The 26,033-nt window shown below is 42.8% G+C and overlaps 1 protein-coding gene across 8 annotated transcripts in view; it reads left to right on the forward strand.

The window, feature by feature from the left end:
• Positions 1-26,033, forward strand: part of CLIP1 (CAP-Gly domain containing linker protein 1) — a 4,646,656-nt gene that overhangs the window by 2,220,273 nt on the left and 2,400,350 nt on the right. For 6 of the 8 annotated variants that reach the window (XM_044068589.1, XM_044068590.1, XM_044068592.1 and 3 more), the window contains exon 9: positions 4,591-4,695. The exons of the other annotated variants lie outside the window; for them this stretch is intronic. In XM_044068589.1, the coding sequence (XP_043924524.1) occupies positions 4,591-4,695 (105 nt within the window). The remainder of the gene's footprint in view (positions 1-4,590; positions 4,696-26,033) is intronic. 8 annotated transcript variants of the gene reach the window in all.

Genomic DNA, 26,033 nt, shown 5'->3' on the forward strand with positions numbered 1-26,033 from the left:
TCAACCAATCCATTAATTTGCCTGTTTTCTTTCCTAACTGTCAGAACAAAGGGGAGTACAGACTGCATTCGTTAGATGTGCATAGACAATTGCGCTTTTACTTGCACAGGACGGCTGCCTCACGCAAGTCGGACAAGCTTTTCATTTTGTTTGCTAAGCCATCCTTGGGTAAAACAGTTACGAAGGTGACTCTAGCTAGATGGATATCCCACTGCATCTTGCTTAAGTACAAAAGTTCTGGACAGCCGGAGCCCTTGGGCGTTCATGCTCACTCTACCCGTTCTATGGCTACCTCTGCCACGTTTTGGTCAAGAGTTCCCTTGGATGACATCTGTTCTGCGGCCACTTGGGCTTCTTCTCATACCTTCATTTCGCATTATAAACTAGACTTGATATTCAGAGGGAGGGCAGCCTTTGGCTCTGCAGTGCTCCGGAATATTCTTCCTTGAGGACTTCCCAAGTTTTTTGGTAGCGGGGGACTCTGTCCCACAGGTTGTTGATCAAATGAAGTTAACTACTTCAGATAAAGAAGTTATGTACTCACCATAACGTTCCATCTGAGTAGGTAACTTCATTTGTCAGCAACCAACCCCCCCTCCTTCCCCCTAACCTGTTTTTTCGTTACTTGAATGATAGAATGTTTTAGTTCTGTTATGCGTCAGGTTAGGATATTCAGGTATTGTTTGTCTGGATGTTGTTTGATAATTGGGCAAACTCGATCTGAGGACTGGAGGGAGGTAGCAGGGTATTATGGGTAAGTGGGAGGAGCTTGGAGCTCAGATCTCTAGCTTGTTAAGCTGCCGGCTCAGATCCAGGATGGATCCGATACCCATCGGTTGCTGACAAATGAAGTTACCTACTCAGATGGAACGTTATGGTGAGTACATAACTTTTTTATGTATGCACCATAACTTGGTGTCTGTGTTATCCATAGCCACCATTCATTACGATCCTACCCTCCATCCCCCTTCCTGAGGGGTTGGCAGGTTTTTGGCGGACCTTGTCTGGTGGCAGGTAGTTTTTGTCTGTCGTCTTTCTCCAGGGCAAACTCGATCTGAGGGGTTAGAGTGCAGCATAGCATTATGGGAGGGAAGGAGCTTGAGTTAAGCTGTTGTCTAAGTGTGCCAGCTCAGGTCCTATGTCAGATCCTGGACCCATACGTGATGAATGGTTACTACGGATAACACAGATACCAAGTTATGGTGAGTACGTGGCTATCATTTTATCAGAATCAACAGCTTCTGCTGGTAGGATTGCATCTTTACTTTTAAAGGTCTGGATTGCTTTCTCATAGCCAGGTTTTGAGCATATACATAATGTGCTCTTTCAATTAACATCTCCTGCTGAGGAGTACCAGTCCAGTTGCTCATTTGTGTTTTCTTAACAGTAATACAGTGTGTTCCTTCCAGCTTCTGTGGTAAAGCTGAAAATCTCAGGTTTACGTACGTGCTGTGCCCTCTAATTCTATTATTTTTTTTTAATCTTTCTTTTTGAGCAGTCTCATATTCAGACCTCTGATTTTTGCAGGTTTATCACTTCATCTGAATATCTGCTTAAAGCTTCCATTTTTCCAACCTTTTGTTGTTTGAGTGGATATACTCCATCAGGTCTGTGTGTAAATGTCTTATGCTTTCCTCTAGGTTACTTGAAGTCATGTCTGGAGCTTGCAATGCTTTTTGCTGAACAGCTGCAGTACTTTTCCCAGTCAATGTTTTTCCTCACTTTTTTAGCTGATTTTCCTTTAGGTCTTCTGTATTTTTTTTTCTTGGCATCCAGGCTGTGCACTAACTAGCCAGTTACTAAAATTTACCCAGAAGCACAAAAGTGCACTGGCCTTCTCTGCTGAGTTTCTTTTTTCAAACTGGAAGAGCTAGAATTAAGCTGTTACTTAATGTGCAGCCATATTGAAAGTCTGCCCATCTTAAAATTCTGCCCATCTTAACATTATTTTCTTACTGAAAGCAGTTTTTCCCCTTTAAGAAACCTAATATCTTTGCAATACTGAAGTTTCTTGCCAGTGAGTCACTGTAGAATATTCTTCATAGGGGTCAGCTAAGTAAGAGACCATTAGACAAGGCAGATGTCCATTATCCAAGTCGATCTTTTTTCACAGGGAATACTGTAAAGAAAAAAAAGATTTATTACTGTTAAGAAAGGTGATTTTTTTTTTTTACCTTAACCAGAAATGCATTACAGGCTATGAGTCTTGGTTTCCAGAGACCATTGTAGGTGAGCATTCCCTGTAAAGAAATTCCTGAGGATAAAGGGTCTGATGATGCTAATATAGAGATACTGTGGCTTCTCCTACAGATTTATAAGTATAACTTTCAGTGAAGAAAATGTTAACCCTTACCCTCCTGTGAAGGAATTGTCTTTTAATCAGACCATAGTCAGGATGAATGAGGTATTTTGTGCCCCTGAACTGATAAGGTATTGTGTGTTACAAATGCGTATAATATTTTAAAGTTGTGGTGTGTTATTTTGCATATCTGTACTTTCCTCGAAGGTGAATGCAGTGTCAGTTTTTAGATGATCACTGATGCTTTGTGAAGTAGGCATGCTTTAATACATGTCATGGGTATCCTGTTTTGCTATATCACCTTTGCTTGATCAAGTAGCTTGCAGTCCCTGCTGAGAATTGTTGATGCAAGAATCATCTTCACTGCTGTTTCCAGTCATTGGAGTCTGTATTTCATGCTCATCTTACAGGAGCTCAGCCTAACCATAGTTCCTCTTGTGGGGTAGGATATGATGTCCATTGTTTCTCTTTCTCACCCTTAGTAAGCTGGCATCTGACTTTTCTTAATAGATCTGCTTCTTAAAGGTCCATGTTTAAATATAATTCAGATGCTTTGAGCCAGAGCTTTAAACTTTGGGATCTGAAGTCATTATGATTTTATTCAGAATCATGAAAATTCAAAGAATAGTTTAGTCTTATGATATTGAGGAGTTTGGGGCAATTGTGAGACGTAATGATAAGTTCTAAAAATCAGTCTAGAACAGAAATTACTGATACTCCATTTGGTGAACTACAGTAGATTTGGTGCCTTTCACACTTGGAACATACAGTCTGTTGAAAACTTTCATGTGTCAGTATATACTGTTTAAATTATATTTCTGTCTAGTCATCTAATCTGTCTATGAATCACTGCAGAGCTGCTGCTGTTGTCATTGTTCTAACTGTATAGTAAGTGCACCTCCACTATATCTCCCGGAGTTGAAATGGAAACAGTCAAAGTTTCATTACAGCAAAAAAAAAAAAAAAGTTTTCTTCATAAAGGGCTTGCCTCCTTCCGTTTCCCCCAATGTGAAGGGTTTCACCCCTCCATACTAACTCCATGGTTACACAGTTGCTGAGAAAAAAAAGGCCACATACAGTGTTTCACTGCGAAGACACAAGTATAAATTGTACTTGTAGTTAATTGCTGTGGCAAACAGCAATTTGAGTTGAATACTGGCAAATTAAAATCTGTAAGTCAAACTCTTATCTAAGATAGACTTGAGTACTAATTAACTGATAAAAGCAGATATTTTATTTGCAGGTTAAAGTTGTGATTAGTTTGTGTTGCTTGGTGCTCACTCAGATCTGACGTATATTTATTTGGTGGTAATTCACACTTCAAAAAGTTTGTACGAGGGAGAAGAAGCAGTATTTGTCTTTTAATATTTTTTCATGTGGTAATGAGCTGTCCATGAATTACAGTCTGCCACCATAGATTAGATTTTCTTAACCTTTTGATATATACTTTTGTTGACTAAGTAATTTAACCAGAGAAGAACTTCTCGATCCCATAAGTAATTGGTATTTGTGTTTTGAGAATTGCACTTCTGTGGCTAGTCTACTAACGTTTGGGAATATTAAGTAAGCTTTTCACATTCTGGTGTGTGGTGTATTGACTTTTTTTTATTTGTTCACTGATGCACTAACTACAACTAGCGGATGTATGTTCGGGTGAAATGCTGTTTTCCTTCTCACAATTGTACACAAAACTTCAGTCAAATCACTGGAAATTTACCTTACAAATTACATGGTTTTATAGCAGCTTATGTAATTCGTATGTCAATTGGAGTTTTTTTTTATTTAATTAGTGAAACATTAATGAGTTGTATGATCTTATGGGGTACCTCACATAGATGCATTCTTGTAAGGCAGGGAGGATGCTGTAAGACATATCCGCAAATATATCTATAGTTGTTTGTTTGTATAGATTATATACTCACACACATTTTGAATAAAAAGGGTTTTATAGTATTTTATGAATATTAACTGTTCTAATTTGTACTTTGCTATTAAGAATCTTGCATAAAAAGATGCTGATACTTACTGCATGAACTCTTCTTTACTTCTTCCATCTATATTTCCTTTTTCATCCCATTTGTTTTTCGAGTATGCTTTTAGTCCACTTTCCATCTCTACGTCCTTGCTTTCTCCCCCAGACCTCTTCCATACTCATTTTACTTTCTTCTGCCTCTTCTACTTACCAACGGTGGAAGGTGCTGGCGGCAAAGCCTGCATGTGGCTCCCTCCTGTCGTGCTGGCATGTGATGGTGGCACTGTTGTGTTCTCTTCCTCTCCCTTTTTACTAACAGACGCAGACCAAACTGGAGCATGCCCGCATTAAGGAGCTTGAACAGAGCCTGCTTTTTGAAAAGACCAAAGCTGAAAAACTTCAGAGGGAGTTAGAAGACACTAGGGTAATGGTTTTAATTGTTTAAATGACATGGTCATAATTACATATGGAAATTTTAATCTGAAAAAAAACATTCATTTTCAGGTATATAAGAAAATAAGTTTGCATTTTGTTTGCAGTTTAGTAAAGACGTTTTGAACAGATACAAAATACAGCAGGAAAAAATCAAGTTTTGTTGTACAAAAATTTGCTTTTGAACCATATATAGTATTTATTTTTCCACAGGTGAATAATGAAGCTAGGAACCACAGAGGACATAATCCAATAATCCAAGACACTTTTTATTGATTTAGCGCTTTCATCAAGGTGAAAGACTTCATCGGAGAATGAACCACAGAGGAAAGACTTCATCAGAGAATGATGGTCTCTCACCTTGACAAAAGCGCTAAATCCATAAAAAGTGTCTTGGATTACTGGATTGTGTCCTCTGTGGTTCCTAGCTTCACTTTTCATCTGTGGATTTATTTAGTTTTGGTCGTTCTGTTTTTGGTTTAGTATTTTTTTTATTGAAAAACATTGCAGGAGTCAAGATTTTTGAACATTTCAATTAGGTTACTGGTATATGGAAAATGTCCTTTGTGACTCTTACCATTTTTTTGTTATAGTTTATCTAAGACAGCTTCCTTCTGTTTAGTTGCACAATGTTGAGTAATCATGTAGGGTGTTGTGATCTTTTTCTGTTCCCATGGTAAAGATCTTCTATGCTCCTTAAATGTAAAACTGGTATGCAGCATCAGCAGGTAAGTATATTTCTTTGTCATCTGAAAAAAATCAACCATTAATTGGAGGTAATTTTTTGTTTTCCTTTTCATTTATATTTTTATTGCAATTTCTCTGCAGTCCTGTTGTATTATATAAAGCCGATCAGTACATATCTGGAGGTAGCACAGTTTAAATGATGTGCTGCTTCCTAATGGTAAGTAAAGTAAAAAAAGTAACAATGTGATGATGTAAATCTTCATTCATTCCTTACTGATAGGACTTTGGTTCCATCCTCAGAACTGACACGGCTGGTACCAAGCTCGCGCCAGCCAAAATCTCTCAGCTAAGACCTACCCACAATGCCCCTCTCATAGTCTGTCCAGATCTCGTTTGCTGCTTTCCTCGTCAGATGTGCCAAGCCTTCTCTCAAGCTAAGTGTAGCCTTTTTGTGGTTCTTTGTAGTTTTTTTTTTTTCTCGACTAATTACCTTCCTTAGTCATTTTTTTCTTCTAAGGTTATCTCTTGTTACTAAACCCTAATTTTCCTGACTAAACCCTACCTACTACCTTGGTAGTTCTTTCGTACCATCGTTGGTACTACTCCATCTTCCCTACCTTGGTAGGCCCTTCTTTTACCTTTTGGTATTTCTTAGTACCATTGCTGGTACTCCTTCCTAGCTATCTGTTTTAAAGAAAAAAAAAAAAAGAAATTCGCTCTCTCCTTACTTTAACTTCTTACTGTTGTTTGGTAGATAAAGTTTTATTGTTGGATTATAGTACTAGTGTTTTTGTCGTAATATCGGATAAGGCTAAGCTAGGGTTCAAGCAGTGTGATAAATGCGGGCATAAGATGCCCAACTCAGACAGTCATGCCCAGTGTGTTTATTGTTTGGGCGTTGACCACATTAATGTATCTTGCGACATTTGTTCTAGCTTCTGCAACCATACGTTGGCTGAACATAAGAACAAGCTTCTTCTGAAGAGTATGCTGAAAACACCCTACTCTGAGGCTTTTTCTGGGACTGAGGTCTCACCACCTCCTAAGCATAAGGATGTGAAAAAGCACAAAAAAAAATGGAGTTGCTCGGTTCCGACATCTCTGTCCTCCTCGGAACCGAGACTTCACCAGGCTTCTCCCGCACCATCGGTGCAGACAGCTTTGGCACCAGAGTCCCTGTCTTCTCCCTCGGTGCCGACCTTGATTATGACACAAGCTCCTATCACTGTACCAGCATCAGCACCATCCCCAGCCATGGTACCGATGTCTTACATGGCTCCAACTGTGATGACACCTGCAGTTCCAAAGATTGAGCACCTTGCCAGAACCAGGTACTCTCCTTCTAATGACCCCTTTTTGGAGCAACAATTCAGTCCATTTATTGAGAGACCAGAATCTCCATTGGCAGCTTCCTTCAGGTCCACCAGGCATCTTTCAGAACAAGATGTAGTGAGGGTTGTGGACCAGCTTTTGGCAGCTAGAGGATTACCGACCCCAACTAGGTCTTCCCTCTTTATTGGAATGGATGCTCTCATGGCGTATTCACCTGTCTGTCCTCCTCAGACCCCTCCCAGGTCTCTGAGACTTTGGTACCGATGTCCATCTCAGTGCACTCTGTCTCGGCTCTGACAGCGGAAGCTTCCCTGTCGACACCGATAAATCTTGGTGCCACGGCTCCTTTGGAACTGGTGCACCCTCGGAGCAGTGATTGGGCTGTCGGCACCGTGACACCTAGTTCAGCACCGATTTTTTTTCTGTGGCACCGTCTGCAGTCACGGCTCTCCTGGCAGCTACCGGTCCTCTCGGAGCTCCTCACCTGGAGGCGGGCTCCTTGGGGTGGGGTGTGATCCCAGTTCCGAGGTTGTCCTCTGTTCTTATCTCCCATTCCTCTTCGGGTAAGCCTGCTTTCCAGGTGATGGATAGCGTCCTCACTTCAACAGGCTCACAGTTGTCACGATTGGCATCGGAACCAGAACCCCCCCCCCCCAGCATGCAGCTGTCTCAACCTCCTACACCGGGATCTTGAGCATGAGAGCCACGAGACCTTCCCTTGAAGGGAACCCTTTCTCCGGAGTCGGGATCTCGAGCATGGGAGCCATGAGACCTTCTCTTGAAGGGAAGCCTTTCTTCGGAGTCGTCCTCTGAAGACCTCACTGGGGAGCCACCGTGGAAAAAACTTTGCAAAGGGAAATATCCTGATTCCCCCGAGGAATCCATCACCAAAGACACCGGTTATGATGAGGGAGAAGGGTCCCCACGGTCTCCCCAGGAAGATGTCTCATTTAGAGACATTCTCAAGATCCTCAAGCAGAGAGGAGACTGGAAACCCTTCAACCCTTTTTCTGGGTAATCAGTGTTCATGCAGGCTTTCCGTGCTTGACCATCTACTTCCTGGGTGACCCACCTGGAGATGAGCTCATTAGGCTTATTGTGCAGCGTGCATGGAAGGCCCTGAACAACATAGAATGTGTCTCCCGGAGGCCGGATAAAATTGTGTCCACACCTGAAGACCAACCCAACTGGTCCAAACAGCTGGTAGTAGATTCTATGGTCTTGGTGACGGCCACTAAGAGGGAACTGGCAGAAGATAGTTCCACTGTTCATCCCTCGAACATGGAGTCTTGGGCCATGGACAGACTATGGAAGCGGACCTACGCTTCAGCAACCTTTGCCATTCGGTCGCTGAATTACCTGGCACACTTTACTCACCTCTAAAGAGACCTAATCTCAGAAATGTCTGCCTCTTTGGCAGGGGTACTGCCTGACGAGGTGCAGGATGCTGTTGCCTCCCAGCTAGCTACCCTAGAATCCATCTCAAACTCCTCAATGTGCTTGATTTTTCATACTACTGAGGGGGCAGCTCGAGCAGCCGCATCAGGCATCATCATGCTTGGATGCGTTTGTGTGACTTCATGGATCCTTTCAAATATTCCTTTTTCAACATGCCTGTTGATGAATCTTCCCTTTTTGGTCCCGAAGAGAGACACTGTCACGTCTTGAGAAAGGTGGAAAGATTTTGTCTGCTGTGGGCATACACCCCCCCCCCCCCGAGATCCTACTCCAGAAATCAGAGGGGAGGAAAATTCTGGTTCAAGAAGTCCCAAGGATCTTTTCGTGACACTTGTGACTAGCAATCTCCTCCCGGGGCAGAGGGGGCAACTCATCCGGAAGATGTCCCTTTTGGGGCAGAGGGTGTCTGCGCAACCAGGGTGCTAGGGATTCCTTCTCAGGCCAACAATTCCAGCGCTCCTGAACAGCGGCCCGATTGCTTTCCTCTGGAAGCTGTCAGGAGACTATTCTCTCTGCATCTACAAGCCTGGCAACTCATAACGGATGCGTGGGTGCAGAGAATAATATCCAGAGGCTATCATATTCCATTCAATCTCACTCCCAGACCTGTAAAACGAATCTCCGATGTTCGACCTAGTCAGAGGGAGGCTGTAGCCTTAGAAATTGAAAAGCTGCTAAGAAAAAGAGTCATCCAACCAGTCCCACCAGATCATATAGGGTCCGGGTTTTACTTGAGGTTCTTTTTAGTGCCAAAAACGACAGGGGACTGGAGACCAATCCGGGATTTCAGCCTACTAAACAAATTCATCAAAACTCAAAAATTCCCCATGATCACGGTGCAGTCCATTCTCCCCTCTCTGGGGAAGGACAACTGGATGTGTTCTATAGACCTCCAGGATGCGTATTACCACATAAAAATGGACAAATGCTTCCGGAGATTTCTCCATTTCCGTCTGGGAGCCAATCACTAACAGTTCAGGGTACTGCCCTTTGGTCTCTCGACAGCCCCCAGAGTGTTTACCCAAATGTATGGCAGTCGTAGTAGCTTATCTCCAACTACAAGGATTCCAGGTGTTTCCATATCTAGGCGATTGGCTCCTCACCACCACAACCAGGAAGCTTCTCAGTCTGTTTTACACTCAATTCCTTGCTTTTCGCCTAGGTATCATGATCAATATGGAAAAATCAAACATGTCTCCAACAAGAACACTGGAATTCATTGGAGCAATTTTCAACACAATGTCCTGTCAAGTTTCCCTTCCTCCTCACAGGCTTTCAAAAATAAGAAACCAGATTCAAGTCCTCCTTCCACAGACATTTGTACCAGCACGCCTTGTACTACAACTATTAGGCTTTGTGGTAGCAGCCTTACCCTAGTACCACTGGCGAGGTTGCAAATGAGACTATTACAGTGGCTCCTTTCATCACAATGGTCAATCTTAACCCACCCACTCGACCACATGATACACCGTACAAACCTTTGCAAGAAAGAAATGCTATGGTGGTTGAAGCCAGAAACAAATCTTTGGTGTCAATCGTTCTGTCTCCCCCAGCCCAGTGCCACGGTGACCACGGACACTTCCCTGTTAGGGTGGAGGGGGAGCATTTCCAGGGAAAGACGGTCCAAAGCACCTGGACCCCATAGAGGACAATTTGCACATAAATGTCCTGGAATTGAGGGCAGTTCTCTTAGCATTGCAAGCATTCCACACATCTCTTCCTTCTGGGACTATTGCATTTCAGTCGGACATGTCATTCATCTGGTACATCAACAAACAAGGTGGAACCAGATCTTACCCCCTGTGTCAGGAAGCCATGAGAATATGGCATTGGGTGATTGCTTTCAACCGCTTTCTCATGGCAACACACATTCCCGGGAGCTTCAGTCTTATTGCAGACAATCTGAGCAGGAAGATTTAGATGCCTCACGAGTGGTCCCTCGACCCGATAATAGCGGCTCAAATCTACCGCCGCTGGGGCAGGCCTTGCTGTGACCTATTTGCTTCACCCCTAAGCAACAAATGCAGAAGCTACTTTGCCCTGATTCCCCCCTCAGGGGGAGTCACCAAGGGATGCTCTGATGCACGATTGGCCCCCGGGTCTACTGTACGCCTTTCCCTCCTGTTTCCCCTCATCCCAAAATTTCTACAGAAAGCTCAAAGGTTGAGAAACAAAGTGATCCTCATTGCCCCTTATTGGCCCCGTAGTGGTGCTTCCTCTTTAGTGAGTACCATTAGGTACTCCCCCCTCCACCCTTTTTTTTGTTTTGTTTTGTTTTTTTGCTTACCCCACCTGTCTCTGTGCTGATCATTTTGTATTTCCCTTGGCTTCCATGCTAACTCAGCCCTGGATCCCCAGTGTCTTCTTTCTGGGTTCCCCAGATGTTACTTTTTACCAGGTTGTTTTCCCATCTTAGTAGGAAATCAGCCCTGAGGTAACTCAGTGTTTATCCTGATGAATTGAGGGATCCTATGAAGAGTTGCAAATGTGAAACTGGGAACAATCATACTTGTGGTAATTGGCCATGTTTACTAACAGGTGGAATGATATTAGGATGCCGTCATTACAACTCTTTTTATCCTGAGATGACATACAAAAGTTCTTGTTTTCACCAGAGATTGATTGCACAGGCATCACGCTTCCTGAAACCTTGTCCAGGATATGAGAGTTGGCCATCATCAATTTCATTCTATGCCCCCAGTCACCCCTAACAGATGACAGAGTCTGTTCTCAAACTTGAGGTCACCAGCAGAACAGACAGAGGCTCTGCACCATTGAGCTTTTAGATGTTTATCAGATATTTCCAAAAGTTTCTTATGGTCTGTTCTCTATTTTTTTTATTCATTCATTCATTATTGCATTTTACTGATAGGTTATCTCTGTTTCGTATTACCTTTTGGATTACTACAACTAGCTCTGTGGGTAGACTTCTTTGAGTTAGTGATGAGTTTACAGCCCATTGTGAATGCTCCTTTGGTCTTACTGTGCCAGAATATCCAACATATTGAAGAGATGGTTAATATTTTTCCTGGCTCCGTTTTTAATCAGTTTTAGTATTTTAGTCAAGCAGTTTGAAATAGAAAATCTGATTATGTCGATTTTCATTCTATCCTCAACATGTGAGTTTGGTTCCGATCCTCAGAACCGACTCGGCTGCTACCATAGCTAGTAGCAACCAAAAAACTCTTGAGCTTATCCCTTATCCACAGTACACCTATCCCCGTTACCTCAGATCTCGTTTGCCGCTTTGTGAGTTAGACGTGGTTGCCAGTGCTCTCTAGCAGATGTTTGATTATTTGATGTTTACTTAAAACTTTTAACAAAACATTTTAAAATCTTTCTACATTGTCTCTTTTTTTTTTGTTTTTAAAAGTCTTGCACTTTTTGTATGTTAGTACCCTTTGAATACTATCTGTAGTATTCCCTTTCTTCTATATATTGGTGTGTCATCTGTCAATTATCATTGCTGATATTTCCTTTATCTCCTTAAACAAAAGGTTTAAAATCTTATTCTTAAATCTTGCCTTTTTTCAGTTGCATCTAACTGTAGGCACTTGAGTGCTTTTGTGTGTCTGTGTGTGTGTGTGTGTGTGTGTGTGTGTGTGTGCGCACGTGCCTGAAAATACCTTATTGTGACTCTCACTCTCTTTGTGTATACTGTTTGGGCCCATCCATCTTCAAGAGGACTGTTCCATCTGCCATTCTTTTAGTCACAGAGCTCTTGTTGAAAGAAAAAATAAATTAGTACTGAAAGGCTTAATTCCATCTTCTTTTGGTGAAGCTATGTCTGGAACTTCTGAGAAATTAAAGGGCAAATCTGACCTTCCTAGCCCTTTCTCTTCCTCCTCCAGGTTTTCAGAGAAGGCCAAGAAAAGAAGTGCTTTGCTTCTGATGTCTCCTTCGGTTCTGACAGCTAAGAAATCTAAATCTTCAGTTCCATTGTTTCCATCGGAACCGACTTCATGAAAGTGAAAATCCTCTGCTCCAACTGATCTGTCAAACCCAAAAACAGAATCTAGTCCTTCATCGGAACCGTCCCTTTTAGCTTTGTAGACACATGAAAAAAGACATGGTTCTGTGCCATATTCCTCTGATTTGACACCACCATTACAGGATTCGGCAAAAATTCTTCTTCCAAGAACAAGTTATTCACCCTCCATTGATCCCTTTCCAGAGAAACTTCCATCACCATTCTTGGAGAGACCTAAATCGCCTTCTGTGATGTCAGCCAGTTCCTCTAAATGCCTAATTGAAGATGATGTGGAGAGACTGGTGAGAAAAATCCTTTGGGCACAAGGTATGACAGAATCCACCTCTGTTCCTCCTCTGACGGGTCAAGGATTCCATTCTTCAGCTTTTCCTCTGTTACTTCCTCCTCTAACTTCACTTGAAGGCTTAGAGATTACGTTTCCAAGCTACCCGGTGTGGTCTGCATCAGAACCAAAGAAATGTTTATCTTGGGACCGATTATAGCTCTGACCACTTGGTTCAATCAGAACTGGAGACCTCTCGGGCCATATCTGTCCTGTCAGTTCCAAAGGGCAAGAGCCGACTCCTATGTTTTCAGAGCTATCTCTGCACCTCAGAGCTTCGGCATGGATCAGCTTGGCTCCAGCTTCTGCTTTGAGAAGGATCTCTTTGAAGCGGGAGGTGACCTCTGTTTCCAGACCTACTCTTTCGGATCCAGGGGTACCTCCCTTCTCGGGGTGGATCAGCTTTGGAGGCTATGGCGAGAGCTGTGACTGTAGCAGTCACTCGTTTCACCCCTTCCTATTTGGAATGCATATCTCTGTCATGTTTACATTCAGAGTCTCATCCATTGCCTCCATGAGGACAGCGAGTACTAATACATCAGGAGTCCCAAAAGGGGATACCCTCTTCTTCTGATATTTCCTCAGATCATCCCACTGAGGAGATCCCACGAGAAAGCACTTGGATTCCCCAGAGGAATCTATCACAGAAGACACGGACTTCAGTGAGAGCGAAGGATCCCCCAAGATCACCTCCTGATGATGTCTCCTTTGGAGAAATCCTAGAAATCTTAAAACAGAGAGGTGGTTGGAAGTCTAGCAGTCCTTAGTCTGAGGAGTCAGTGTACCTGCAGGCTTTTGGTACCCACTCATCTACCTCCTGGGTAAATTTGCCCATCGATGAACTCCTTGAATTGATCTCTCCGATCAATCTGTCTGTTGATGTGATGGCTATAGTGGCAGCAACAAAAAAGGAACTAGCTGAGGAAAATTCCTCTATCCATCCACCCAACAAAGGAGTCTTGGGTGATGAATAGGTGTGGGAAATGAGTTTATGCTTCAACGACCTTTGTGTTGTGGTTCGTGAATTTCTTGACACACTTCACCAGACTGCAGAGGGATCTGGTTAAACAGCTTTCAGATACCCTTTCAGGATCTTTCGCTGAAGAGGATCAGGAATCTGTTGTCTCTCAGTTGGCTACCCTACAGTCCATAGCCAACTTGTCCATGAGGCTCTATTCTCATGCAAGTGAAGGTATGACAAGAGCAGCAGGTTCAGGCATTTACCATCAGGACACATGCCTGAATGCGCTTATGTGATTTTGCAGAGCCCTTCAAGTCTTCGTTCATCAATCCTCCCTTTGACTGGATGTCCTTATTTGGTCCCAAAGTTAAAGAAACTTTGTCCAAGAGTGAGAAAGATGGAAAGACCCTGTGTGCCATGGGCATACCTTTTTCCACTCCTCAATGATCCTTTTCAAGGAATCAGTGAAGTAGTGGAAAGCTGTGGTTCAAAAACTCCCAAGGTTCCTTACAAGACACACATGGAGGTGTTTCCCCCAGGGGTAGAAGGGGGAACTTCAATGGAAGATGCTAGCCTCGCAGCAGAGGAGGCCTGCAAAACCAAGGTTACAGAGATTCCTTTTTGGTAAACCATTTCAGTGCTCCTGAAAGGAGGCCTGATTGTCTTCATACGGATGCAGTCGGGGGTCGACTATCCTTGGCCTGAGAGAGCCTGGCTTAGAAATAACATCAGATACCTGGGTGCAGAGGATTATTTCCAGAGGTTATATCCTACCATTTTCCCTTCCACACCCCCACCCATTTGCCAAATGATCCCCAATGTCCCAACTGGACAGAGGAACAAGCAGTACTACAGATTCAAGAACTGCTAGAAAAACAGTTATCCAAGACGTTCCGTCAGACCAGAGAAAGTACGGAACTTGCTCAAGATTCTTTTTCGTGCTAAAAAAGATGGGATTGGAAACTAATTTTGGAACTCAGTGTTTTGAACAAGTCAGTTCGACAGACTAAGTACTGGATGGTCACAGTTCAGGCCATTCTTCAATTTTTGGAACATGACAACTGGATGTGCTCAGACCTTCGGGATGCATACTACCTTGTAAAGATGGACAGGCAATCCAGAAGGTTTCTCCATTTCCGTCTGGGAGCCAGCCACTATCAGTTCAGAGTTTTGCCCTTTGGTCTTACCACAGCCCCCAGGGTGTTCACCAAATGCATGACAAGAGTAGCGGCTCACTTGAGACTGCTTCTGTGCTTAGCTGACTGGCTCATTATCGCTCTGATCAGGCATCCATTGTTAAAGGCAAGAGAGCAGGTTCTCCAGACATGTTCCTGTCTGGGGATAACCATAAACTACAAAAAATCTCACTTCAAGCCAACTCAGACCTTACGAGTTCATAGGAACTATCCTGAACACAAAGACAAAAATAGCCTTTCTTACTTCACTGAGAGTACAGAAAATCTGATCATAAGTCATGAAGATAATCAACAGCAAGAAAGTGTCTGCACGCTGAATTTTACAGGCCCTGGGGTCCATGGTGGCAGCTATAATTCTAGTTCCCTTAGCCGTATTTCACTTGAGAATTTTATAATGGTTGCTTGCCACACGATGGTCAATACTATACCAACCAAAGTCAAGTTTGATTGCAATCACCAGGATTTGCAAGAGAGATCTCAAATGGTGGACTCAATTGGGTCAAATTCTAAAAGGCCGTCCTTTCACCCCCTCTCAACCCAAGGCAGCAGTGACCATGGATGCTTCCCAGTTGGGGGGGGGGGCATTATCTGGGGAACACTGTCCAGGGCACTTGGTCCCCCATAGAGGCCAACCTGCATGTCAGTGTCTTACAGTTGAGAGCAGTGCTTTTAGTGCTGCAGGCCTTCCAAGATGCTCTCCCTTCATGGATAATTGTGAATCAAGTGGACAACATGTCAGTAGTTTAGTACATCAACAAGCAAAGAGGAACCAGCTCCTATCCCTTGTGTCAGGAAGCTCTGATTGTGGCAGTGGGTGATCTCATCCAACTGCTTTCTCATAGCAACGCACATTCCAGGGAAGTCCAGTGTGACAGCAGACAAATTGAGCAGATGCATACTCCTGCCTCACGAGTGATCCCTCAATCCAAAAGTGACGGAGAGAATATTCCGTCAATGGGGCCAACCTTACTGCTATCTTTTCAGCTCTCCCCTAAACAAGTGCAGCAACTAATTTACCTTAAATCCCCCTCAGGGGGATCACTGAGGGATGCTCTTGTCCACAGTTGGCCCTCCAGTCTTCTTATGGCTTTCCTCCGATTCCTCTAATTCCAAAGTTTCTACACAAAGCAATCAGGTTGAAGAACAGGGTAATCCTCATTGCACCTTATTGCCCTCAGCAGATTTGGTTCCCCTCCCTTTGACTTCATCTAATTCAGCAACCTTGAATTCTGGACCCAGTTCCTGATTTTCTGTCCCATCTGACAAACATGATCCACCCGAACATTTTGAACCTCAAGCTGACAGCTTAATTTCTCCAATTCCACTATTAGCCAGGCAATCTATGCTGTCTTCACCTGTCCGACACATACTTTTTGCCTCTCACAAACCATCTATGTGTAAACTTTACAACAGTAAATGGAAAAGGTTTATCTTTTGGGCACATCAAAATAACGTTCCTTTTTCAGCACCTATTCATAAAATTCTTGAATTTTTAACCTCACTTCAGTGAAGGGCCTTTGCCATCTAATTAAAGTTCAGTTAGCAGTTTTATCCAGTTTTCATATTGGATTTGAAGACGCATCACTTGCTTCTCATAAACTTTGTAAGCTTTTTTGAGAGGTACTCTTCTTTAAAGCCTCCTTACAAAGATCCAACCCCTCCTTGGGACCTGAACTTTATCTTGCAAGCAATCATACACTCCTTTTGAACCGGGAGCAGATTGTGATCTTAAGTTCTTATCATGGAAATCTTTTCTTAGTAGCTATAACTTCCTCCAGAAGGATTTCAGAAATTTAAGCTTTGTCTTATAAACCATGCTTGATGTTTCACAAGGATAGGGTTGTGCTAAGAACCAACCCCTCTTTTGTACCAAAAGTGGTTTTAGACGTCAGTATCAGACTATTAACCTACCCGTTTTCTTCCCTAAATTTGCTAATAAAGGTGAATGTTGCTTACACTTATTAGATGTTCATAGACCATTATGGGTTTATCTTCGCAGAACAAAAAATATCAGAAAACTCGACCAGTTATTTATCTCTTACTCAAGTACAAAACTAGGAAAACCTGTGAGCAAAGTGACATTGGCCAGATGGCTGACAGATTGCATTTCTGTAATCTACAACAAATTGGGAATTGTTTTATCAAAACTTTTGAAAGCACATTCAACTAGAACTGTAGCGGCTCCAGCTGTCTTCCAGTCTAGAGCCTCCTTGGATGATGATTGTTCAGCATCCTGGGCTACTCCCCATACTTTCATTACTCGTTACAAATTGGATCTGGTCTCCAGGGGAAGAGCATCATTTGGTACAGTGGTGCTCAGGAACATTCTTCCTCGAGTCCACCAGGGTATTGGTTAGTTTGGGACCCTGTCCCACAGGATTGAGGATATAGTGAAAATTGACAACATCAGATAAAGAAGTTATATACTCACCATAACGTTCCATCTGTGTTGTCCATTTTCATTTTTCCTCAGCATCCCTCCCTTCAGCCCCCATACCCTTGGATTTCTAGAGGAATGGATGACTATCAGATTATTATCCTTGATGTACAACTGTGGTTCCAGTTTCTGTGAATGTCTTAAGACTTATCTTTCCTTTGTTCTGTCCGCAAACTCGATCTGAGGTAACTGGGATAGGTGCATTGTGGGCAAGGGATAAGCTTGAGAGTTTTTTGGTTACCATGAGCTGTGGTAGCAGCCAAGTTGGTTCTGAGGATTGAAACCAAACCCACAAGTTGCGGAAGAATGAAACTGGACAACACAGATGGAATGTTACTGTGAGTACATAACTTTTTTTTGCCAATTAATTATGGCATTTTCTTGTCATGGGATTTAATCTGTTAAAGTTCACATAATCAGAACTGATGTATTGTATTGTGGTAAACTTGATATAATGGTATTCCAGAAAAAAGCCAGAGTCCTTTGATGTTAACCATTTATTTATTTGTGATGAGAATCATTAACTTCGGTTGTGCTGTCTTATGTACTGTCCATTTTAATAGAAGATGATTGCAGTTTATTGCATTGGAAATCATGAGTAACTATTCAGAACTGAAAATATTTTGTTTTTGGTTTTGTATTTCATATTCAGGAGCTTAATAAAATCCAAGAAAGCCAAATTTAAGGCTAAGATATCTACCCAAGGCAAAGACAGTCACAGGGCATTTTTTTCAGTTATGTTCATAATCTCAAAAGCAAACACAGCAGTGTGCTGCTCGTCAAAGTTGTTTCCTACACCAGGACTGAAGATACAGCTAACCTACTGGCTGATAAATTTAGCTCAACCTTGCCCTCTCTCCCCTCTGTCTGTCCCTCAAGATAAAACTGAAACTGGCTCACCTCCAGCTATCACACAAGTTCTAAAAGTGTTATCAAAAGCTAAAAATACTGCAATGGTGGGTCCTGACAATATTCCTGCATGCACCTTAAATGGCATTAAGCACAATTTAACCACATCCTTAACACTTTCAATCTCAACATCCATATAGGTTTTGTACTAAGCGAATGGAGAACAGCTAGAGTTGTTCACATGCATAAGCGAGGACCTTCCAGAGACCCAGGTAATTACAGACCCATAAGTCTGAGCCTCAAATGCAAACCCATGGTAAGATTTATCATGGAATTAATCAATCAGGACATAGGGAACCTCCAGTCAGAACACTTGCTTCATTTTGGATTCGTCAAGGGCAGGGTCATGCTTACTCAACCTGATGGATTTTTTTGAAAAGGTCAGCAAAGCAATGTATGAAGGCAGAATGGTACACACTGCATACCTTGACCTGGCCAAAGCTTTTGACTCAATTTCCTGCGCAGCCATAGTAGAAAAGCTAAGTAAACTGAGAATAAACCCCCATCACCCCCTGGATTGCCAGCCAGCTGACAAACAGGATGCATATATTCAAAACAGGGGAAAATACCTCCACAAAGAATTCAGTCACCAGTGGAGTCCCGAAGGGTTCTGTGCTGGGACATCTCCTGTTTGGCATCACCTTTTCTGAAGTATAAGCTAATACCAAAGGGCTCTGGCTGACTGACTGCATATGATTGTAAGCGTGGAGCACTCATTGAATTCCAACTTCCTGCAAGAAGGTTTGTCTCAAGTAAATAACTTGTGTCATAATCATGGTCTGAAACTAAATGTCAAAAATGCATTATTATTACCTTTGGGAAGTCATATACCCCAGGGAACTACCACATTGACTGTACTCCTCTAAGGGTTGACCCAGTTATTCAGGATTTCAGAACTTAATGTGACAGTGACCTAACTTTTGACCAACATGTGTCTATTGTAAGAAAGTCCTTCCATGTCACACAACCTACAAACGGAGATTGTTTCTAGATCTGTGGCTGTTATTGTCCCCTTTATTCAACCTTCATTAGGTCAGTCATTGACTGTAATGCCCTTTTGGCATGTTATCTGTCCAGACACATGCAACAACTGGAATGCCCACAGAGATACCTTACTAAAAGGATAGAAGGCCTAAGCAACCTGTCCTACATGGACCTACTCCAGGCCCAGTCACTATACATGGTATCCTACAGACAGCTAAGAGGTGACCTGTGTCTGGTATACAAAGCATTTTCTGACCCATTACTGATGAATTTACTGCACGTCAGCAAGTCAAATAATATCAGAAATCTGTCTAGGGATCTAAACATCTTCTCAACATCAACATAACAGTTTGAAGAGAGAGATTTTTCACAGAGGATTCCGCTACTGTGGAACAGACTCCTTCCACATAAAACAAGGTTCATCCCTGTCCATTTTCAAGTGCAGCTTAAATCTATGGATGGGAAACAGAAAATTTACCCCAGGACTAACCCTGTTCTGTTAACGAACAGTTGCTGCTGCTAAATGCAGCACCCCATGCATGGGTCCCCACAAGTTATGTGTATATAATTATCGATCATTGGATGTGTAAGCCCAGTCTATAACCAAGTGGTATAGGTTATTTTTTGTGCACAAAAAAAAAAAAAAAAAAAATGGGTTAGGCCTAAAATGACTCACAAGGGCAGCTAGCCTAATACTTGCCTAGGAACTTGTATTTGGTGATATGCTTGATTTTTGCCACTGAAAGTTACTTATGCATGGTACATAGTTTCATAGGTAGGTACTAGGCTATCGGCCCTTGGGCCTGTATAAGCCTAGCCAAAAAGGTTCCCTGGCTTTCGCCACCCAAGAAAATTATTTTCCTGTCCCCCTGTCAAGCAGTGCCGCAGAAGTGATCCCCGGGGTGAATTTTCTATTTCCCATCCAGTTGTCAAGATCTCTCTTAGAGGGCCAATGAGGAGCTTTGCTTGACATGAATGGGTGGTTTGTTCCAGAGTATGGGAAGTCTCTGGGACAGGAATCTATCCCTCCAGCATGTTCTGTTTATTGTGGTGACAAGCTTTTGGTCCCTGGAACATGTGGTTTGGAAAAATTGGGATTTCTTTAAGTGTAGCATGTCCAACAGCTCTGGGTTTGACATAGCTTTATATGTTAGGCGGAGATCGCCTCTGAGTAGGCGATATGCGACAGAGTAGAGTTGGAGTTTTTTGAGATGGTCTGCGTATGGCATCTGTTTGAGGCTGCTAATCCTCTTAGTGAGGTATTTCATGTAGCCTTTCCAATTGTTGTAGGTGTCTTGTGAGATACATGCCAAATGGGGCATTGTACTCTATAATAGGTCTGATGAGGGATGAGTAGAGAGGAACAATGACCTCCTTTTTTCTAGAGGAGAACCCTTTTGTGATGAGGTGTGCCATGTTGAAGGATTTCCTGACTACTGTGGCGATGTGGTTATCATAGGAGAGACTACTGTCCACCTCTGTCCCAAGGTCTCCTATCACACTTTCAGCGTTTAGTGAGCTGCCACCTATGTGGTAGTTCATGAGTACCGAATTTTTCCCAAAGGGGATGACAATGCACTTCTTGGCATTGAGCTTGAGGCCATGACTTTGTCACCAAGGATCTGTCTTTGTGAGGCCCTTTTGTAGAATGTCTACATCATTAGGTGATTTTATTATGGCTCCCAGTTTGCAGTCATCTGCGAACTTTGTTAGCCAAAGACCTTCTGTGTTGGCCTGCACTTCAGAGAAGTAGGTGCCGAACAGGAGAGGGCCCAGGACCAAACTCTGTGGTACTCCACTCATCACTGGTCTGAAGTCGGACTTGGAGTCGGCTACTTTTACTGCGTGGGTTCTGTCAGTGAGCCAGTTGGCTACCCATCTTGTGACATACGGATTTATGCCCAGTTTAGTGAGTTTATCTATAATTCCAGAGTGGGGGATGGTATCGAAAGCCTTGGCGAGGTCAAGATAGGCTGTGTGCACTACCTTGCCTTCGTCTACGGCTCTAGTGACTGCTTCAAAGAAGTCATTCAGGTTTAGTAGACATGATCTACCTTTTACAAACCCAAACAAGTGGGATCCAGGGTTTGGAGGTTACCTATGTCTTTGTTTATAAGCGCAAAGATTATACTTTCCATGGCCTTGCAGACCAAGCTCGTCAGGCTAATGGGGCAGTAGTTTCCGGGGTTCGTGGAGGCACACCCCCTTTGTGGAGTGGGATAACCGTCACTGTGCGCCATTCAGTAGGCACATAGCCTGAGGTGAGGCTATGATTGAACTTGGTACTTAGGTGGGATGCCAGTTTGTTCTGTAGTTCGTGCAGTACGCAGCCTGGGATGTTGTCTGGTCCCATGGATGCTGTCTTCTTGGCTTTGGAGTGTGTGGTCTTTACTTGTTCATCCGTGATTACAGGGGCTTTGCATGCTTCCAGTATTAAGATGGGCCCTTTGGAGAGTGAGAGGGTGTAAAGTTAGCACTGTACCTATCTGCCAGGATGTTGGCAATATCGGTTGGTTCTGTATATTTATTTCCATTGTGCTGTAGCTCAGAGCGGATCTGAGTGTTGCCATTGAGATTCTTGACATAGCTGTAGAATGCTTTGTGGTTGTCTTTGAAATCAGTGGCAATTTTATTTTCATAACTGGCTGTGAAGGATTTTATGAGGGATCTCAGCTTCTTGGTGAGGCTGACCAGGGAGTTCCTCCAATGTTGGGATTTTACTCTTTTTTTGCAACAGCTTCTTCCTTCTGTTGTAGAGTTTGTTTATGGCAGGGGACCACCAGATTGGCTTCCTTTTTTGGAGGATAGCATCTTGGTTCTTTTGGGGATGGCACAATCCATGCACTCGTGTATGTGCTTTTACAGTGCATTTGTGTAAGATTCAGCAGTCGTACCTCTATTTTCCGTATGATGGGTGTCGTGAAGTTTGCCACTTCTGTCCTGAAGCATGAAGTTGGCTTTGGAGTAGTTTTTGACAGTGATTTCCTTAATGGGGGGTGGGGGTGAGATATGGATGTCTAGGGTGATTAGCTTCTGGCCGGATCTGACCATCGAGGAGTTGACCTCTGGCGTGGAACACCAGTTACCTATATTGGTAATGACCAGGTATAGGATATTGCTGCCCCTGGGGGTGGTGTGGACAAGCTGATCCAAGGCATTGGAATTTATGAATTCCAGAAAACGTTGAGCGAATGAGTTGGTACACGAGTAGTTTTCCTAGTTGATAGTGGGGTAGTTGAAATCGTCCATAATTAACGTATTGGGTTGTACCTTAATATTTTCCAGTATCTTAAGAAATGAAGAGTGGGAATCCTGGGGCATGGTGGGTGATCTGTAACAAGCTACAACCTGGATTGCAGCCTTGCCCAGAGTTAGTTGCACTTGGATAATTTCGGATGCATTATGTTGAGCAACTAGCCTGGAGCTGTGGATATCCTTAATGAATATGGACACTCCTCCTCCTTTAATGTTTCGGTCCAGGTTAGGTGGCCGAAAGGTGTGGTATGAATTATAGTTTGGTAATGCAGAGGTGCTCTCTGGAGCCTTGAACCAGGTCTCTATCACTGCACAGATGTCGATGTTCTCCATTTTAAGGAGTGCCTCGAGTGAGTGCATTTTGATGTTTAGACTTCTAGCATTGAGTAGCATTACCCTCAGAGTTTGCTTGCTTGTACCTGTTACGGTGGTGAATTTAGCATTTGATCCTTGCCTAAAAAGGCACTATATGGGGTGGCAAGAGCCTTGGCCAGTATCCGGAATCCCAGGGGTGACAGGTGCAGGTAATCTCTGGCAAAGCATCGTGGTCTGTCGACCATGTTGTCTCAGACAGACAGATATTGGATCCCCTTAGAATGACACCAGAAGCTTAGCCAATTGTTGAAGTCAGTCATTTTGTCTTTGTACTGTGGTATCATTCTGGGCGATGGCAGGATGCTACTCAGGGCTAGGGTCATACCCTCCTAGGCTACAAGATCTAATAGCTCCTCCATGTCTCTTTTCATGTAGTCCAGGGAGGTACGTCTCGGGTCATTCACACCAACATGGACAATGACAGAGTCATATTTGTACTTGTTGTGGAGTGACCTGAGTGCATGCGTTATGTGGCAGATCCTGGCACCTGACAGTAACTTCCTCCTTGTTTAGCCTAGTGAGTGGACACCAGTGTGCCTGACTATAGAGTCACCTATGACTAGTGTGTTGGGTACATTGTTTTGCCTTATGGGCTGAGGTTGAGTGACACACTGATTTTGTGGGCTTTGTGTCATTTGGGTAGTGTTGGGGAGTGGTGGTTGTCTGCGTTTCAGCTTGGGAGATCTCTGTTGCTTGGGCAGATTTTTATTGAGAGCCTGCATGAATGTGTGTGTGTGCTTTGTATTTCTGTGTGTGGGTTTTGGTAGTGTGGGTTTTGAATGACTATGTGTTGAGTGTGGTGTGTTGCAGGTGTTAACTTTCTCCTCTTGACTATCTAGTCCAGTCTTGGCTGGAGAGAGCTTGGTTCCAGTTTGACTATATAAGTGCATCTCTCACAGGTTGTAGTGCTGGGTGGTAGGAGGAGAGGGCTGTCAGTGTACATGAGGTAATTGCTACATTGCTCCAAGATGCCCAGATTCTTCAGGAGGACAGGAGAAAACTGGGAACTGACCCATGGACATGCCTGGATAGGTGCGTATTAATTTAAGTACCAAGAACTGTTTTCCTCTTGACAAGTGAGGAAAGTTGAGTGCTATAGTAATTTGTAGTTTATTTAGTGCTTACGAGTTCTGAGCAAGTACTGAGCACAAGGAAACAGTTTTGAGTGCTGAACTAAAAAACTGGTTAGTTCTAGCTAAAATTAGCTAATTTTTGCACCAATCCCAATAAGAGAAGCAGGCCACAGCCTGTTTGGTGGTCCACAGTCTTGTCCCAGATGATGCAAGGGTCTGCAGGCTTGTAGCCTTTTTCTGGTAGATACCTCAAATAGCCACCAGACCAATCATGTATGTTATGCACAGACACTCACTGTCCAACCAGTGGATCGATGCTCTCTGCTTCTCCTCTCACCAGGATCGGAATATAAGCACAGATTCTAAGCTGTCACCTGTAAAGCAGTTATTAAGCTTTCTGGTGATCAACAGTCTCCAACATATTAAAAGAAACAGAATGTTGTTTCTTTAATTTTCTAAAATACTTTCTGAGCTCTTAACTATGTTTCTGCATAGTGCAGAGCTGCAGAGACTATTGTGTATAAAAGTAAAAATAATATCCCTTTCTTTTTGTTTTGTTAGGGCAGAACGTGTGAAACCTAAGAAAAATAAACTCTCTAGAAAGTTATTTCTGAAAATTGCATTGTAACCAAACGTAATGCAGGTGCTTTACAATACAGGGAAAGCTACTGAAGGTTGCTCTTCTAACTATGTATGTAGAGTCAAGGCCATTCTTATTAGATTTTTGATTGTTTTCTCCGCCAGTTAGAATTTTGCATTTTGTTCTTTTGCAGAGTCCTACATTTAGTGATATTCTGCATCTGTACAGCACAATGTGATATAATGGAAAGGATGCGTTAACTTGGGCATTCCAAGAGCTTGTCATCATTTTTTTTTCCATTTGCACATTTCATATCGATTTGTGCTGTCTTCTATAAAATCCTGCATTTTCACAGCAATGCACCGCAGTAAATATCCACATAATTGTCATATTAGTAGCCATGAATCCACATCATCTTCCTATAAACTGACTGTCATATCTAAACCAGTCCTTAGGAAAAAGCAACCATTGTCACTCTACAGTGTCAGAGATTCAGCCCAATGTGATAGAAAAATTATTGGTTTACCCCCCTCCCCCATGTAATTTTTTTTACCTCATACCTGCTGAACATCAAGCCCCCCCCCCTTCCAAAAATGGACATGGTTCATTTGTTACATTACCTGGGAGTTTCACTTGGGATCAGGGTAAAGTCTGGCTAGAGGAGGATATCTTCAGGCAGCCATGAGAACTTGTGTGCTCTTGCCAGCATCCTGGATATAAAAGCTTTTATTTATTTATTGATTGATTGATTGATTGATTGATTGATTGATTGACATTTGGTGACTGGGATAGTCTGACTGGGTCACAGACCCCTTTTCAGCAGAGACCCGGGGAGAAAACCTCCATCTTACAAAGGTTAAGTAGTAAAACGTATATGTAGACTTGATCAAAATTATTGAACATCATACATTTGTATTATTTTTGTCTGAGATGTAATAATTTACATTAGGATGTTTTCTGTTCACAAAACTTGAAACATAAATGTCAATTTGGAGTAACAGATATAATTGTGTTAAGAGAAGGGTAAAAAAGGTAGTGTTAAATATTTGGTTAGGTTAAACTTAAGGTTAGTAGAAGTGTAGACGTAAGTGATGGGTTGGTGGGGAGAGGAGGATGGATGAAATGAAGGTTGTAGGTTGATGCAGTAGAGAGGTGTACTAATGGTGTAAATGTATTAATATGAATTATCCAGGTCTATACTGAAGTTAGACTAGGTTAGTGGCAGAGGGTAGTGTTTGCAAGCTTACATGATAATGGTCAAGTTTTGTAATGGCTTAATCTTGCCACTGTTGAGGTCCAGATTGATTTCTCCATGTGAGTCTGAGTTCACATTTCTGTACACTGTAGTTGAAGGGGAATCATACTAACTCGCAAAAGGTAGTTTAGGCAGTTGTAAACATTTCAAAAACTTCTCACGGAAACTACCTTTGAACAAAGGAAAGTTTTTTTTTTTTTTTGCAGGGGCAAGCCCTCCTGCATCCCCTACACCCCTAAATGTAATTATACCAACTCTGAGGTCGCACAACAGTGGAGAAAAAGGCCAACTCCATTGTTGGTGAAGTTAGTTTCACTGAACAGCTTTTGATCATTTTATCCTTAGTGAAACTATCTTCGCTGGTTTGGAATGTTTTTGTTAAAGGCTACCACCAGTAGATTGCTTAGTGTGCCTAACCTTCCCTAGACTGCCCAATTGTATTGCCTTCTATCCTCCCAGGGATTGTGACAGTCTGCAGGTGGTCTCACCCCATCTTTTTTACCATGATGTGCACA

Source organism: Protopterus annectens, chromosome 4.part0 (assembly GCF_019279795.1).
Source record: "Protopterus annectens isolate FY-2018-M chromosome 4.part0, PAN1.0, whole genome shotgun sequence".
Lineage (NCBI taxonomy): Eukaryota > Metazoa > Chordata > Ceratodontiformes > Protopteridae > Protopterus > Protopterus annectens.